Source organism: Salvelinus namaycush, unplaced genomic scaffold, assembly GCF_016432855.1.
Source record: "Salvelinus namaycush isolate Seneca unplaced genomic scaffold, SaNama_1.0 Scaffold135, whole genome shotgun sequence".
NCBI lineage: Eukaryota > Metazoa > Chordata > Actinopteri > Salmoniformes > Salmonidae > Salvelinus > Salvelinus namaycush.
Genome location: NW_024058064.1, coordinates 62,230 through 77,515, shown reverse-complemented (window position 1 = coordinate 77,515; position 15,286 = coordinate 62,230). Strand labels below are relative to the sequence as shown.

Sequence of the window (15,286 nt, the reverse complement as noted above, 5' to 3'; positions counted from 1 at the left end):
TTCATCAGGGTTGACATCAAAGACATGTCGAGGTTTTAATGGTAGTAGTACCGACTATTGATGTCTGTTCAGTAGCCAATGGTGAGATTTCCACTTACGAAATGTTTTTTAAAAGCCCCTCTAAAGAAGATGTGTGATAGGGCCTTACGGAATCAGACAGGAATCTGACACTCCTTTGATTATAAGGATATCAGGAAATGAATCTGCTGACCAATCATTTTGTTTACCTCATATTAAAAATATACATTTTTGTAGACTTCTAATCCAATAAGAAGATCAGTGCCAGACCACCTCTTTGTTCACACAAATCTGTTAATGTGCCAATGTCAAGAAAACAGTGCATCTAAATTCTAATTAAATCAAGCTTATTTTCATCGTCTCTCTCTACTGCTTCCTCTGCATCTGCTGTTGCCCATCGTTGTCAATTTAATCAAGGGACTTGATGTGCCTTGAAGATGGTGAACAATTCAGATGGAATTGCTGGTTAAATAAGGACCAACAATGTTCAGTTTCAACTTGGTAGCTGATATGGACAATGTAAGAATTGCATTGTATTCTGCATTGAGACCTCAGAAGTTTTAATTTTCAAATGTTCTAAATGTGTTTTGTATTATTTTTCTATCCAGGGCCAAGTCATGTTCAGGAATGGAGAACGGATGGGCACGATCAAATTCACACAGTTTCAAGGTAAGCACATGCTGTAAGATTGTTGCATTGTTGTGATGTTCTGTTGAATTGCTCTACTATTATGACTGGGTGCTGCGGTTGCTGTCTGGCTGATGATGATGTCCTAGTTATCCAGCGAGTGTTTGTTGACTGCAGGTGAACCAGGGGGCTGCCGGGTGGGATTTTCTACCCAGAAATGTGATCTGTATTTGGGGGATTCTCCCCTGCTCCCCTGGCCCTACCCTCCCTCAGCACCAACATGTTTTTATTAATCCACTCTCCCCCAATCTTATCTACCCCACTGCAGAGATTCTCCCCGTGGTAGCTTAAATTGTGTGTATGTGTGTGTGCGTGTGTGCGTGTGTGTGTGTGTGTGTGTGTGTGTGTGTGTGTGTGTGTGTGTGTGTGTGTGTGTGTGTGTGTGTGTGTGTGTGTGTGTGTGTCTGTGTGTGTGTGTGTGTGTGTGTGTGTGGAAACCCACAGGGCGGACAGTCCTGTTTGCTTGTGGGAGTGATGGAGCTTTTCAATTGGAAGGCAACTGGCAGTCATATCATGGATAAGCAAAGAAATGTTATCATCAGTGAACTGGAGAGGGCTTGCTCTATAGTGCTGTGAGAGAAATGTTATCATGAGTACTTAGCCTTAGGCATAACACTCCCTCCTCCTGCCACTCTCCCTCCCCCTTGACATACACCTATGTATCTCTTGTTTCCCCCTCTTTTCTTCCCTTTCTCTCTCTCTCTCTCTCTCTCTCTCTCTCTCTCTCTCTCTCTCTCTCTCTCTCTCTCTCTCTCTCTCTCTCTCTCTCTCTCTCAACTCTTATTGCCCCCTCCCTTTGTCCACATCCTCCTCTTTTCCTCTCTCTCCCTCCATTCATATCATGCCCTTATTATGTCTCCCATCCTCCCCTCCCTCCCTCCCTCCCTCCCTCCCTCCCGGCTTATCAGGGTAACGACTATTTGACACATGAGATCGAGATAGAAAGAGAGGAGGGATTGCCTGGGCTAAATATTTAACCAGAATATGATCCTCTCCTCAGCTCAGTCGTCTGTCCTCACGCAGTGTGGAAGCAGCTCACTGTGGGTTCATTCATTCCCCTTCTGGAGGTTCCGATTGTCAGCGCCTGTCTTTCACCCTCAGCCCCACTCTGTGGTGAAGATACAGATTTAGGATCAGCTTCCCCTCCCCAATCCTAACTTTAACCATTAGTTGTGGAAAATGCAAACCTGACCCAAGATCAACGTCTAGGGGGCAACTTCACCCTACACCCACTCAGCCCATCTGCCTACAGATCACATTACACAAAGTCGCATGGGACGCTGCCTTGGGTACTACAGTATATGTATATGTAGTGAGGAAATAACTGTGACCTTTGACAAAGCAAAATAATGTGCCCAGTTCTATTATATAGTAGCATTTTTTTTTTAACATCAACTAGTGTACGAAAGCCAAGCGAAATACATTCATATTTGAGTCATTTCCTATAGTTTAGTAGCCAGGTGTGAATAAGGTTTTTCCCCCTATGTTTTCAGTTAAGGTTCATTCAGTGTTCAATGAATCCCAATTCTATACCCATATAGACTAGCCTATTGTACCATGACTAGCCTATTGTACCATGATGTCATATAGACTAGACTATTGTACCATGATATCATATAGACTAGCCTATTGTACCATGATGTCATATAGACTAGCCTATTGTACCATGATGTCATATAGACTAGCCTATTGTACCATGATGTCATATAGACTAGCCTATTATACCATGATGTCATATAGACTAGCCTATTATACCATGTTGTCATATAGACTAGCCTATTGTACCATGATGTCATATAGACTAGCCTATTATACCATGATGTCATATAGACTAGCCTATTATACCATGATGTCATATAGACTAGCCTATTATACCATGATGCCATATAGACTAGCCTATTATACCATGATGTCATATAGACTAGCCTATTATACCATGATGTCATATAGACTAGCCTATTATACCATGATGTCATATAGACTAGCCTGTTATACCATGATGTCATATAGACTAGCCTGTTATACCATGATGTCATATAGACTAGCCTGTTATACCATGATGTCATATAGACTAGCCTGTTATACCATGATGTCATATAGACTAGCCTATTATACCATGATGTCATATAGACTAGCCTATTATACCATGATGTCATATAGACTAGCCTATTATACCATGATGGCATATAGACTAGGCTGTTATACCATGATGTCATATAGACTAGCCTGTTATACCATGATGTCATATAGACTAGCCTGTTATACCATGATGCCATAGAGACTGTGTCTAGAACCTTATTAGGCACTTGGTTCATAAATCTGAATGTGATTTACAGAAATGCACTGATCCTTGATCTGTTTATGCTGTCTTGCCAGCTCCTATGGTCGTCACGCCAAACACATCCAGGGTTCAGGCTAGTTGTATAAATCTGAATCTGATTTACAGTGATGAATGAGTTAATTGAACAAACAGGCGTGAAATGTCATTTCAGAAGTTGGGTGAAGGGTTTGCCCTAACATAGCAGCTCAGGATCATAGTAGTCACATAACGCTTTTATGCATATTAATTGATATAAATCAAATTCAATTGTATTTATCACATGCGCCGAATACAACAGGTATAAACCTTACAGTGAAATGCTTACTTAGAGAGAGAAAACAGAGAGAGAGACAAACAGAGAATTGTCTCCTCTCCCTCCTCCCCAGTGTGTTGTGTGTAACTTTACCCCTGTTTTATGAGAAAGAGTGATGGAGCTGGTGTTTGTGCCAGGGTCAATGGAAAGCCTATATTACACGTGGGACCAATATCAGTCTTTAAGACGGCTCTTGAAGGAAATGGCTGGTTTAAATATCACTCAGGAGAGAGAGGTTTGTGTTATGGCTCGGGATATATCACAATTTAAACTCATTTTACTGTACCTGTGAAAATGTAAATGGTTATTGTGTTACAAATGCCAGCGTGCAATTGGTTTTATTTATTGTTGCTTTTATTTTTATGATTGGCTTCTTCACTGGAGACCTAGCTCTCCGGTAATTTGTTTATTCACTAGGAAACAAACGGAAGCAAACGGGCTGAAACAGAGAGGGACTAACCTGAACTTGTCCAATAAGAAATGCTAATTTCCGTTGCAAAACGTTTTCAATTGCTAAACAGTTTGCTACGGTGTGCACTAATGAATACACCCCAGTACAGTACTGTTGCTCGTCATTGTAACCAAAATGTATCAAAAACATTCACCCAGTGCCTGTACTTTCTATTAGCTTGATTTCCACACTTAGCTAAAACACACATGGCATAAATGAGACCCCACACTGCAGTATTCCTAGCATTGGATTAAGTGCCGTCTTGCCTATTTGAAAGAATGTTATGCTCTGCGAGACCTGTGAAGTGGACTGAGAGTAAGAAGTTGTCTGAGGTGTCCATGCTGTCCTAACTAATGTGTCCGTCTCTGTTTGTGTTCCTAACAGAGGGTCAGGAGGTGAAGGTCGGAGAGTACAATGCTATTGCTGATGTCCTGGACCTTATTAACAACACCATGAGGTTCCAAGGTAGGTAGATCAGACCGTGTGTGTGTGTGTTCACTACACACGTCTCACACACACACACACGCACGCGCGCGCGCACGCACGCACGCACGCACGCACGCACGCACGCACGCACGCACGCACGCACGCACGCACGCACGCACGCACGCACGCACGCACACACACACACACACACACACACACACACACACACACACACACACACACACACACACACACACACACACACACACACACACACACACACACACACACACACACACACACACAATACAGCTCCTCAGTGGGACAAATGACATCCAGAATGCTCCCCTCCACCAATCATCCTATGTTTAATCATTACCAGCCTTTTTATGTATCCATGTTTGCTTGTGTTGACATTATTTGTCTTTTGTTTGATTCCTGGCTATTACCACAGTGACCCCCAATTCCTTCCTCCCTTTTGTCCCATATACACACAATCTGGGACAGTTTCAGCTAAAACAATTGTTTCTATGTCTCAAACCGTCGTAAGTAGAGCTCAGTATGTTGAGGAATTGATTGGCACGGAGAGGCCGGATAGAGGAAAGCACAAGCATAAGAAACAGCTGACCACAACGACTAATTCTGTGTGGAGGTACATTTACGCAGCTGATAAGAAAGTAGCCAAATGTAGGCGTTTTTTGGATCAATCCTTCTCCTGTAGAAGTGTCCAGTACTTTACATAGAATCAAAGTCACTGGGCAAGTGGACAAACTTAAAATCTAAATCATTCTATGTGGATTACAATACATTTCTCAGGCTAAGAACATCACCACTGAGCACAGACGTCAGTTTAACGTCTAGTTTGGATTTACATTTGGTTGAGTTGTCAGCTATTGTGAATTAAACGTAAATTCAGGTTGGGTGAAAACAAAAACAAATGATGTCACGTTGATGACTTCTTGCAAATCCAACAGTTTTCCACATTGATTCAATGTCATCACATATCATTGTTTTGTTGAAATGATGTGGAAACAACTCCACAAAAAGGAAAGTAACTTAATTTGGAGGCTCCACTCCTGGAATGAAGAGGAAGACATTCACATATTTTTTTGCATCATAGCAGACCCACTGGGCAAAAACTGGTTGAATCAACATTGTTTTTCAATGTTAAATAGGTTACTGGTGAGGGCTCATTTTGGTTGTCTATCCTTCCCCTGTAAAAGTTATTTTTCTTACTTTCTTCCTCCTCTTAATTCCAGGGGTGGAGCCTCCTAAGGACCGTACGTTTGTGCGTCTGCAGCGTCGCAACATCAACGTACCCCTCTACAGCATCCTGTCTGTTATCACCATTCTGGGCATGCTCATGGCAGGGGCCTTCCTCTTCTTCAACATCAAAAACCGCAACCACAGGTCAGTAGAAGAGGGAAGGGAATGGGGGGAGGAGGGGGTAGAGCTCACAGCAAGGGAGATCTGTGACACACTGATCTGGACAGGATTCCGTTGTAAATGCAGTATTAGTGCAGAAATGGGCAGAGGTTTGATTGGTTCTCTCAAATGTTTTTTTCTTTCCTGAGGGGTTGAGAGTCTGAGACCTCACTTTGTTTGGATTTGAAAATCCAACAATTGTATTGGAAGTGGTTGTTCCATGTGAAAGTGAGAAAGACCAGTCAGTAAAAAAGTACAGCCTCTTCAATATCGACGCATCGTCAACATCAAATAGCCTTTCCAGATTCTGAAGTCAGGAGGACTTGGTGTACTAATACTGGCCAGAATAGTCAGGAGGACTTGGTGTACTAATACTGGCCAGAATAGTCAGGAGGACTTGGTGTACTAATACTGGCCAGAATAGTCAGGAGGACTTGGTGTACTAATACTGGCCAGAATAGTCAGGAGGACTTGGTGTACTAATACTGGCCAGAATAGTCAGGAGGACTTGGTGTACTAATACTGGCCAGAATAGTCAGGAGGACTTGGTGTACTAATACTGGCCAGAATAGTCAGGAGGACTTGGTGTACTAATACTGGCCAGAATAGTCAGGAGGACTTGGTGTACTAATACTGGCCAGAATAGTCAGGAGGACTTGGTGTACTAATACTGGCCAGAATAGTCAGGAGGACTTGGTGTACTAATACTGGCCAGAATAGTCAGGAGGACTTGGTGTACTAATACTGGCCAGAATAGTCAGGAGGACTTGGTGTACTAATACTGGCCAGAATAGTCAGGAGGACTTGGTGTACTAATACTGGCCAGAATAGTCAGGAGGACTTGGTGTACTAATACTGGCCAGAATAGTCAGGAGGACTTGGTGTACTAATACTGGCCAGAATAGTCAGGAGGACTTGGTGTACTAATACTGGCCAGAATAGTCAGGAGGACTTGGTGTACTAATACTGGCCAGAATAGTAGGTCATCGTGGTGGAGTTTCTTCTCAGTACAGATCTAGGATCAGCTTCTCCTTCCCCAATCCTATCATTGCAAAACTGACCCAAGACCAGCGTCTAGGGTCAACTACACCCTACACCAGTGATATTCAAAGACTGGGTCAGGACCCCTAGGGGTTGCGGGGGAGTTGCAGTGGGGTCGCCACATGAAAAAAAATATATATATTTATTTTTCCTTTTTTTAGGGTACAAAATATTCAGATTACAGATTATTTTATGGGAAAATATACAAACAATTTTGAGAAAGATAATTTCAGATAATTTCATTAACATACAGATAACTGTATGTTAATGTAAAATAATGTAAGATGTATAACTATGATAATGAACATGTAATAGCAACAGCATACAGTAGGAAGGCTCACCTCATTCACCACCAACGTGAAGCATTCACCCTACACACATCCCTCGGGAAGAGAGGACAGCAAATCTCTGTCAATGGTCCTAGAGCCACAGCCTTTAGACAGGACAATAGAGCCACAGCCTTTAGACAGGACAATAGAGCCACAGTCTTTAGACAGGACAATAAAGCCACAACCTTTAGACAGGACAATAGAGCCACAGCCTATCGACAGGACACTAGAGCCACAGCCTTTAGACAGGACAATAGAGCCACAGCCTTTAGACAGAACAATAGAGCTACAGCCTTTAGACAGGACAATAGAGCCACAGCCTTTAGACAGGACAATAGAGCCACAGCCTTTAGACAGGACAATAGAGCCACAGCCTTTAGACAGGACAATAGAGCCACAGCCTTTAGACAGGACAATAGAGCCACAGCCTTTAGACAGGACAATAGAGCCACAGTCTTTAGACAGGACAATAGAGCCACAGTCTTTAGACAGGACATAGCCCCTATAACATAATGTATCAACTTTATTGCGGATACAATGAATAACACAAGATGGAAAAAAGGAATATGGTTAATTGACATGGTGTGTATAGGGACTCATGTTGTTCACCTTAGTCTGTGCATTACGATTATACCTGATTCTGCAGGATCAGGACCATAGATGGGGTGTTGTGCTTTCCTCTCTCCTTGCATTTAGAGACACATTTTACTACCTATTGATTTGATGATGTACAGTTGAGTCGTGATTTACACGATGGTTTGGGACATGCTGTCCTAAGTGATGTGATTAAACTGTAACGTAAAAACATCCTGGGGTGTATTCACTAGCAACCAAGCGGAAGCAAATTGGCAGAAACGGGGAGGGACTTACTTAAACCTGTCCAATAAGAAACTAACATTTTCGTAACATTTTGCTAGGGTTTGCTACGGTGTGCACTAATGAACACACCCCTCAGCAAATGCAGATAGTGTATGTGGATTGGTACTGCTGAACTGCACTTTAAGTAAATAGAGTTTGCACTTATCTGACATGCACCTATTAGGTGTCAAATATAATTTAGGAAAGCTACAGTATATCTGTAGGGCTCCCGAGTGGCGCAGCAGTCTAAGGCACTGTATCTCAGTGCTAGAGGTTTCACTACAGACCCTAGTTCGATTCCAGGCTGTATCACAACCGGCCGTTGTTCTTAACTGGCTTGCCTAGTTAAATAAAAATATATATCTAGATAGAAATAGTGTTCACATTTTACTTGGAATGGAACTGGGAAAACACACTTTAGATTACCAAGACAAAAACGTGTTTCAATGTGAAAAATCTGAGATGTTCAATTTTGGAACTCTGTGTTCCTTTCACAATTTCAGAACTTCCTGTCCCTGTTATTGTAACTCTCCTCTCCCTACAGACTGATCAAGATGTCCAGTCCCTACATGAACAACCTCATCATTCTGGGAGGAATGCTGTCCTACTCCTCCATCTTCCTCTTTGGCCTGGATGGCGCCTTGGTGTCCGACAAAGAGTTTGAGGCCCTGTGCACCGTGAGTATTGAACCTGTATAGCTCGAACCCCATATCTGCTGTCCTAATGATGTTTAAAATCCCAGGTTAATGCTAGGCTAACACTATATCATTCTCGTCTGTCTTCTCTCTTTCGAAATCTGTGAGATCCAGGCTAACGCCAGCTAGCATTCTCTCTTGATCCCCTTCACAAGGTGTGCGACCCAGGCTAACACTAGCTATTAGCTATCATTCTTCTCCTTCCTTTAAAAGGTGTGATATTCAAGTTAATGTTCCACCCTTAAGAAAGGTGATGGGAGTTCATATAATGGGAGGTGATTGGATCAGTCACTGGGTCTTTCCTAACATGGAACATATTAAGCTCCTGCTCCCACAGCAACAGTTTGAACGTGACTATCTGAGCCTCTGGTTTAATTAAAGAGGTTTGATTACAGTGATAACTGGTTCACGTCCCAAATGGCACCCTATTCTCTATATAGTGCACTACTGTTGACCAGGGCACTTAGGGCTCTGGTTAAAAGTAGTGCACTATATAGGAAGTAGGGTGCCACCCAATAGGAAGTAGGGACTCAGTCCTGGTTTCCACAGAGATAAATACTGTTAAATAATGTTAGCTAGGCGGGTGGCGCAGCACGTATCAACTGCCATTGGGTGCCTGTCTGCCAACCTGGCTCGCCTCAGCGAAAACAATCCAAAATGGAGGCTGTCAAATCAGAGAGGAGGAGCTGAGGCAAAGTGTGTGATCCAACCAATCAATATGCACTGTGTTTCCTTTGTATGGCTGCTATAGTAGTTTTTTCTTTATCTTTTTCTCCATCCCTCTCTTGCTCTCCTTCCCCATTCCCTCACCCCACTTACAGAAACATCTGATTGGTTACCTTTTGATTTGACAAAATATATTACAGTTTAAGTCTCAAAACAAACCAGGCCAGTATTTTATGTAGTGCATCATTGCTCCTCAATAGGAAGGAGAAAGAGAGTGGCCGTTACCGCCAGGAGAGCTGGCTGCAGGCATCTGGTAGCACAATTTTTCATCATGGTTGCTGGGCCCCTGCGGCTAAAGGGCCCGGCTGATTTCTTATTTTCCTCAGGCAACACTGGGGGGAGAATAAGCTTGCTGCTGAATCTTTTGCCTTGGTCTGTTCCACATATTGCTTTTTGCCTACATTGTGATTGTGCCTCCATTCCAAGAATGTCTTTCAACAAATAGACAAACAAACACAAACAGCATTTAGTGCAGTGAGTGTTAAAGTGGTGTTTTTCCAGCTTGTTAAATGAGATGCTGTGGGAGTTACTACAGGATATAGGTTTGTTGCTGTTATTTAGTTACAACTCATTCTAAATATGGTTTTTGCCTAGCTACAGTAGGCATCGTAGGATTTGGAGCGTTTTAATATCCTTAAATCTCAAGAAAGTAGATGCTGCTACAGTATGTTTCTTCTTTTAATAACACACATTCACAAGTTTGACAGCCATGATGTAAGTCTAGGACTTCCTCCAAAGTTTGCACATTCACTTTGAGCTATTTTTAGTGCACTTCTAGAGCTTTTGGTGAATTTGTCGGATAATAAAAATGCTAATAGCTTGTCAGTCTAGATCTTTGTTTAGATCAGTCTAGATCTTTGTTTAGATCAGTCTAGATCTTTGTTTAGATCAGTCTAGATCTTTGTTTAGATCTTAAGCCCAACTCTTTGCCAGCTATTGACGAGACTGTTTCTGTCATCGTGTTGCAGGTGCGAACGTGGATCCTCATCGTAGGGTATACGACAGCGTTCGGCGCCATGTTCGCCAAGACCTGGAGAGTCCACGCGATCTTCAAGAATGTCAAGATGAAGAAAAAGGTGACAGATCACAAACTTTCATTTATTTAATTAAAAACATGTTTTTTACATGTATTTTACACAGGGAGTCACATTGAGACCCAGGTCTCGTTTTTAAATACAAACATACAAATATTAAATATGAAACGCAATCATCAAATAATAATACCGTCAATCAAATCATCCGTCAGAGCAAAGAGACAAAACTGTATGGTCTCATGGACAATGATTGCCTAGACCTGGAAGGACAATGTTATTAACTCATGATTATTATTATTATTATTGTTGTTGTTATTATCAGCATATTGTCATCATTATTCATTCTCATTGTCTTAGATGATTACTTCCTGAATCGACTGAATGGATTTGACCCCATTCCTGCCTTATTGATCACTCTGCTAATTGCTGACAGTGTTCAGATTGTGGAAAGACACTTGTAGCCAACATACATACAGGTTATGCCCCAAATGGACCCTATCCCCTAAATCGTGCACTACCATAAGGCTCTGGTCAAAAGTAGTGCATAATATACGAAATAGGGTGCCATTTTGGACAAAGACACAGTATCACCACACGAAGAGATGACAGCCACAGGTCTGGAACCTGCCTTTATGAGCAACAGAGCACACATACACATACATATGAATACACTAACTTTCATCTTTAGAAAAGACTATCAACACCAGACTAGCTCAAGTTCACCATTTTGTATTTTGTGAACCAGTCAGTTTCACAATAGCCACTGTAGGAAGGGAGCGTTTTCTGTTGATGTGATCAAGCAACAGTAGACTGTGGTAGTCACATGGTCTGGTCTGCGGAGGATGGCTGCAATCAAGCAGAACAGAAGAGCCTATAACCATAATTGGCCATGATGGACTCTGATAGAGAAATCATCACTGGTTAACAGCAGCTAGCAGCTTCTTAATGCACTGATTCCTGTGTCACCACATATGCATTATGCAAGATAAAAAATGAATGGAGAGGAAAGAAGGAGAATAAGAGCGAAAATGAGGGACTGTTAGCTGACCATAGTTTCAAAAATGTACTTTACCCTTCACCTCGGAGCAAGTATGCAGAGCTATGAAAATCTGGTTATTATCCAGTAGCAGTCCCAAGGAGAGCTTCTACTTGCTGCCTCTCTAACAACGTTGCTATGGTTTCAGTAACGTTGGCAAAACTCTGAAATCATAAGAATTTGAGACGATTACCCTGAATCTATATCTCAAGGAGTGGAGACAAAAAAAAACAACACTAGAATTTTTAAACACCAAAAACATTTCCCCAAACAACATGTGTGTAACTGAGTAACTACTACAGGAGGTCTAAGAGGGGCAAGGCAGGTTGTTAGCACCATCAGTCACCCCAAGCCCCGGAAGAGCTGCATCGATCCAGTCACAAAAAGCATTACAGACACTCACCTCAGCTCAGACTGTACACACACGCAGACACATGCAATAACTCACACACACAATGTATACACATGCACACTGTACATGTCAGAAACTGCAGGAGCTCACTCTGGACATTTGCTGCTGCTGGTATCTTTCTATCCTGGCTCAGGCATACAAGAGTTTACCACACACACACCTTCTGGCAACATGTTCTATGTTCAGTACGCACACACACAACACAACACACACACACACACTCACCCTGTGGTAATTCTGGTGGACAGTGTGTAAGGTTTCATTTTCCGTTACTGCTGTGTGAGACTGGCTGCTTGTTGGAGAGAATGGAGGTTCATCTCGTTGTATTATTATTATTATTATTATTATCCTGTTGTTTTTCACAGGATTAAAGGTTTGTGTGTGTGTGTGTGTGTGTGTGTGTGTGTGTGTGTGTGTGTGTGTGTGTGTGTGTGTGTGTGTGTGTGTGTGTGTGTGTGTGTGTGTGTGTGTGTGAAGCTAGGGGGCAGTATTTTTTATGTTTGGAAAAATAACGTTCCCAAAGTAAACAGCCTATTTCTCAGGCCCAGATGCTAGAATATGCATATAATTGGCAGATTAGGATGGAAAACACTCTAAATGTTCCAAAACTGTCAAAATGGTGTCTGTGAGTATAACAGAACTGATTTTGCAGGCAAAAACCTGAGGAAATCCAACCAGGAAGTGCCTCTTATTTTATTTGGAAAAATCCCTGTTCCATTGCCTGCCTTTCCTTCATTTATAGGATGGGGATATCAACCAGATTCCTTTTCCTATGGCTTCCACAGGCTTCCAACAGTCTTTAGACATAGTTTCAAGCTTTTATTCTGAAAAATTAGCGAGATTTATCACATTGCGTCAGTGGACTGCCAGATGTCCTACGATTTGTTCATGCGCGCGACAGTGGTAGCTCGACATTTTCTTTCTCTATTGTATTGAATAGTTTACCGTCCGGTTGAAATATTATTGATTATTTATGTTAAAAACAACCTGAGGATTGATTATAAAAAACGTTTGACATGTTTCTACAAACTTTACGGATACTATTTGGAATTTTCGCTCTGCCTGTCATGACCTGCACGAGCCTGTGGATTACTCAACAAAACGCGCCAACCAAATGGAGGTTTTTGGATATAAAAATCATCTTTATCGAACAAAACTAACATTTATTGTGTAACTGGGAGTCTCGTGGGTGCAAACATCCGAAGATCATCAAAGGTAAGCGATTAATTTGATTGCTTTTCTGATTTTCGTGACCAAGCTACTTTGCTAGCTGTTTGTAATGTTTTGTCGACTGATCGATGTCCTCACACAAACGCTTGGTTTGCTTTCGCTGTAAAGCATCTTTTCAAAATCTGACACGACAGGTGGATTAACAACAAGCTAAGCTGTGTTTTGGTACATTGCACTTGTGATTTCATGAAATTAAATATTTTTTGTCATTTAATTTGAATTTAGTGCTCTGCAATTCAGCGGATGTTGACGAAAATGATCCCACTAAAGGGATCTGTGCGCCAAGAGGTTAAAGGTTTGTGTGTGAGAGAGAGAGAGTGTGTGTGTGTGTGTGTGTGTGTGTGTGTGTGTGTGTGTGTGTGTGTGTGTGTGTGTGTGTGTGTGTGTGTGTGTGTGTGTGTGTGTGTGTGTGTGTGTGTGTGTGTGACGCTCGTCGGAAGAAGTGGACCAAGGTGCCGCGTGGTACCTGTTCATGATTCTTTATTTAATCAGAACACCAAACAAAAGAAATAACGAACGCCACGTTCTGTAGGCTTCACAGAGCTAACAAAAAACAACATCCCACAACATAAGGTGGCAAAACAGGCTGCCTAAGTATGATTCCCAATCAGAGACAACAATAGACAGCTGTCCCTGATTGAGAACCATACCCGGCCAAAACATAGAAACACAAAACATAGAATGCCCACCCCACACCACACCCTGACCTAACCAAATAGAGAAATAAAATGGCTCTCTAAGGTCAGGGCGTGACAGTACCCCCCCCCCCCCCCCCCCAAAAGGTGCGGACTCCCGGCCACAAACCTGAACCTATAGGGGAGGGTCCGGGTGGGCATCTACCCTGGTGGCGGCTCTGGTGCGGTACGCAGACCCCGCTCCACCTCTGGCTCCCCCCACTTTGGTGGTGCCTCTGGTGCGGGGACCCTCGTCGCCGACCCCGGACTGGGGACCCTCGTTGCAGGCCCCGGACTGGGGACCCTCGTTGCAGGGTCCCCACCCTCACTGCAGTCCCGGACTGGATCATCACTGGAGGCTTCGTGCCATGGATCATCACTGGAGGCTTCGAACTGGGGACCGTCGCTGGAGGCTCCGGACTGTGGCCCGTCGGTGGAGGTTCCGGACTGTGGCCCGTCGTTGGAGGTTCCGGACTGTGGCCCGTCGTTGGAGGTTCCGGACTGTGGCCCGTCGTTGGAGGTTCCGGACTGTGGCCCGTCGTTGAAGGTTCCGGACTGTGGCCCGTCGTTGGAGGTTCCGGACTGTGAAACGTCGCCGGAAGCTCTGGACTGGGAACCGTCGCCGGAAGCTCTGGACCGGGAACCGTCGCAGAAGTCACATTTAGATTATAGTCATTCATATTAACAGTTGAGAATGCAACCATATGCGGTCCTTCTTACTAAATTCTGATGTGCACTTTGAAGATGTTAGAATAACTGTCCACATGAACTTTTCCTCAGCCAGCAAGACCAGTGACAAACAGCAACATCACTAGTCTATGTCAATCCACTATCCCCCATAGTAGAAAAGTTGACATGTAGTATTGGTCAGCTATTTGAGAAAGAAATGGCCTATTCCAAAACAGATTCGTTGTGGGTCGATAGATCCCAAATTCATATAACCAGTAGGCCTAGGATACATACATACATGAGTCTGATGCAACAGATCAAAATGTTTAGCTTAAAATGTTGATAAACTATTATTTATTTACATTATAAGCACAGCAATGCGCACAAGGCAGTGGGCTATGCACAAATGTCCGTTCCACAATGCAATTAGCAGGAAAACCCTGTTGTCAAAAGCGCACTGTACATGTAAACGGATTTATGTGTGAGAGATGAAAATATCCATTAGAAATTCAGAAAGAGGGGAGATCTAATATGTAACAACTAGCATGGGTTGCTAATATGACTAGGATTATCAACAACTAGCATGGGTTGCTAATAGGACTAGGATTATCAACAACTATCATGGGTTGCTAATATGACTAGGATTATCAACAACTAGCATGGGTTGCTAATATGACTAGGATCATCAACAACTATCATGGGTTGCTAATATGACTAGGATCATCAACAACTATCATGGGTTGCTAATATGACTAGGATCATCAACAACTATCATGGGTTGCTAATATGACTAGGATCATCAACAACTAGCATGGGTTTCTAATATGACTAGGATCATCAACAACTAGCCTGGGTTGCTAATAGGACTAGGATCATCAACAACTATCATGGGTTGCTAATATGACTAGGACCATCAACAACTAGCATGGGTTGCTAATATGA

At 42.8% G+C, this 15,286-nt stretch overlaps 1 protein-coding gene across 1 annotated transcript in view; it reads left to right on the top strand.

Annotated features, from left to right (window-relative positions):
* Window positions 1-15,286, top strand: part of LOC120036483 (gamma-aminobutyric acid type B receptor subunit 2-like) — a 251,318-nt gene that overhangs the window by 225,299 nt on the left and 10,733 nt on the right. The window contains exons 8-12 of the mRNA XM_038982922.1: window positions 627-687; window positions 4,174-4,254; window positions 5,475-5,625; window positions 8,413-8,545; window positions 10,258-10,365. Coding sequence (XP_038838850.1) covers window positions 627-687; window positions 4,174-4,254; window positions 5,475-5,625; window positions 8,413-8,545; window positions 10,258-10,365 — 534 coding nt within the window. The remainder of the gene's footprint in view (window positions 1-626; window positions 688-4,173; window positions 4,255-5,474; window positions 5,626-8,412; window positions 8,546-10,257; window positions 10,366-15,286) is intronic.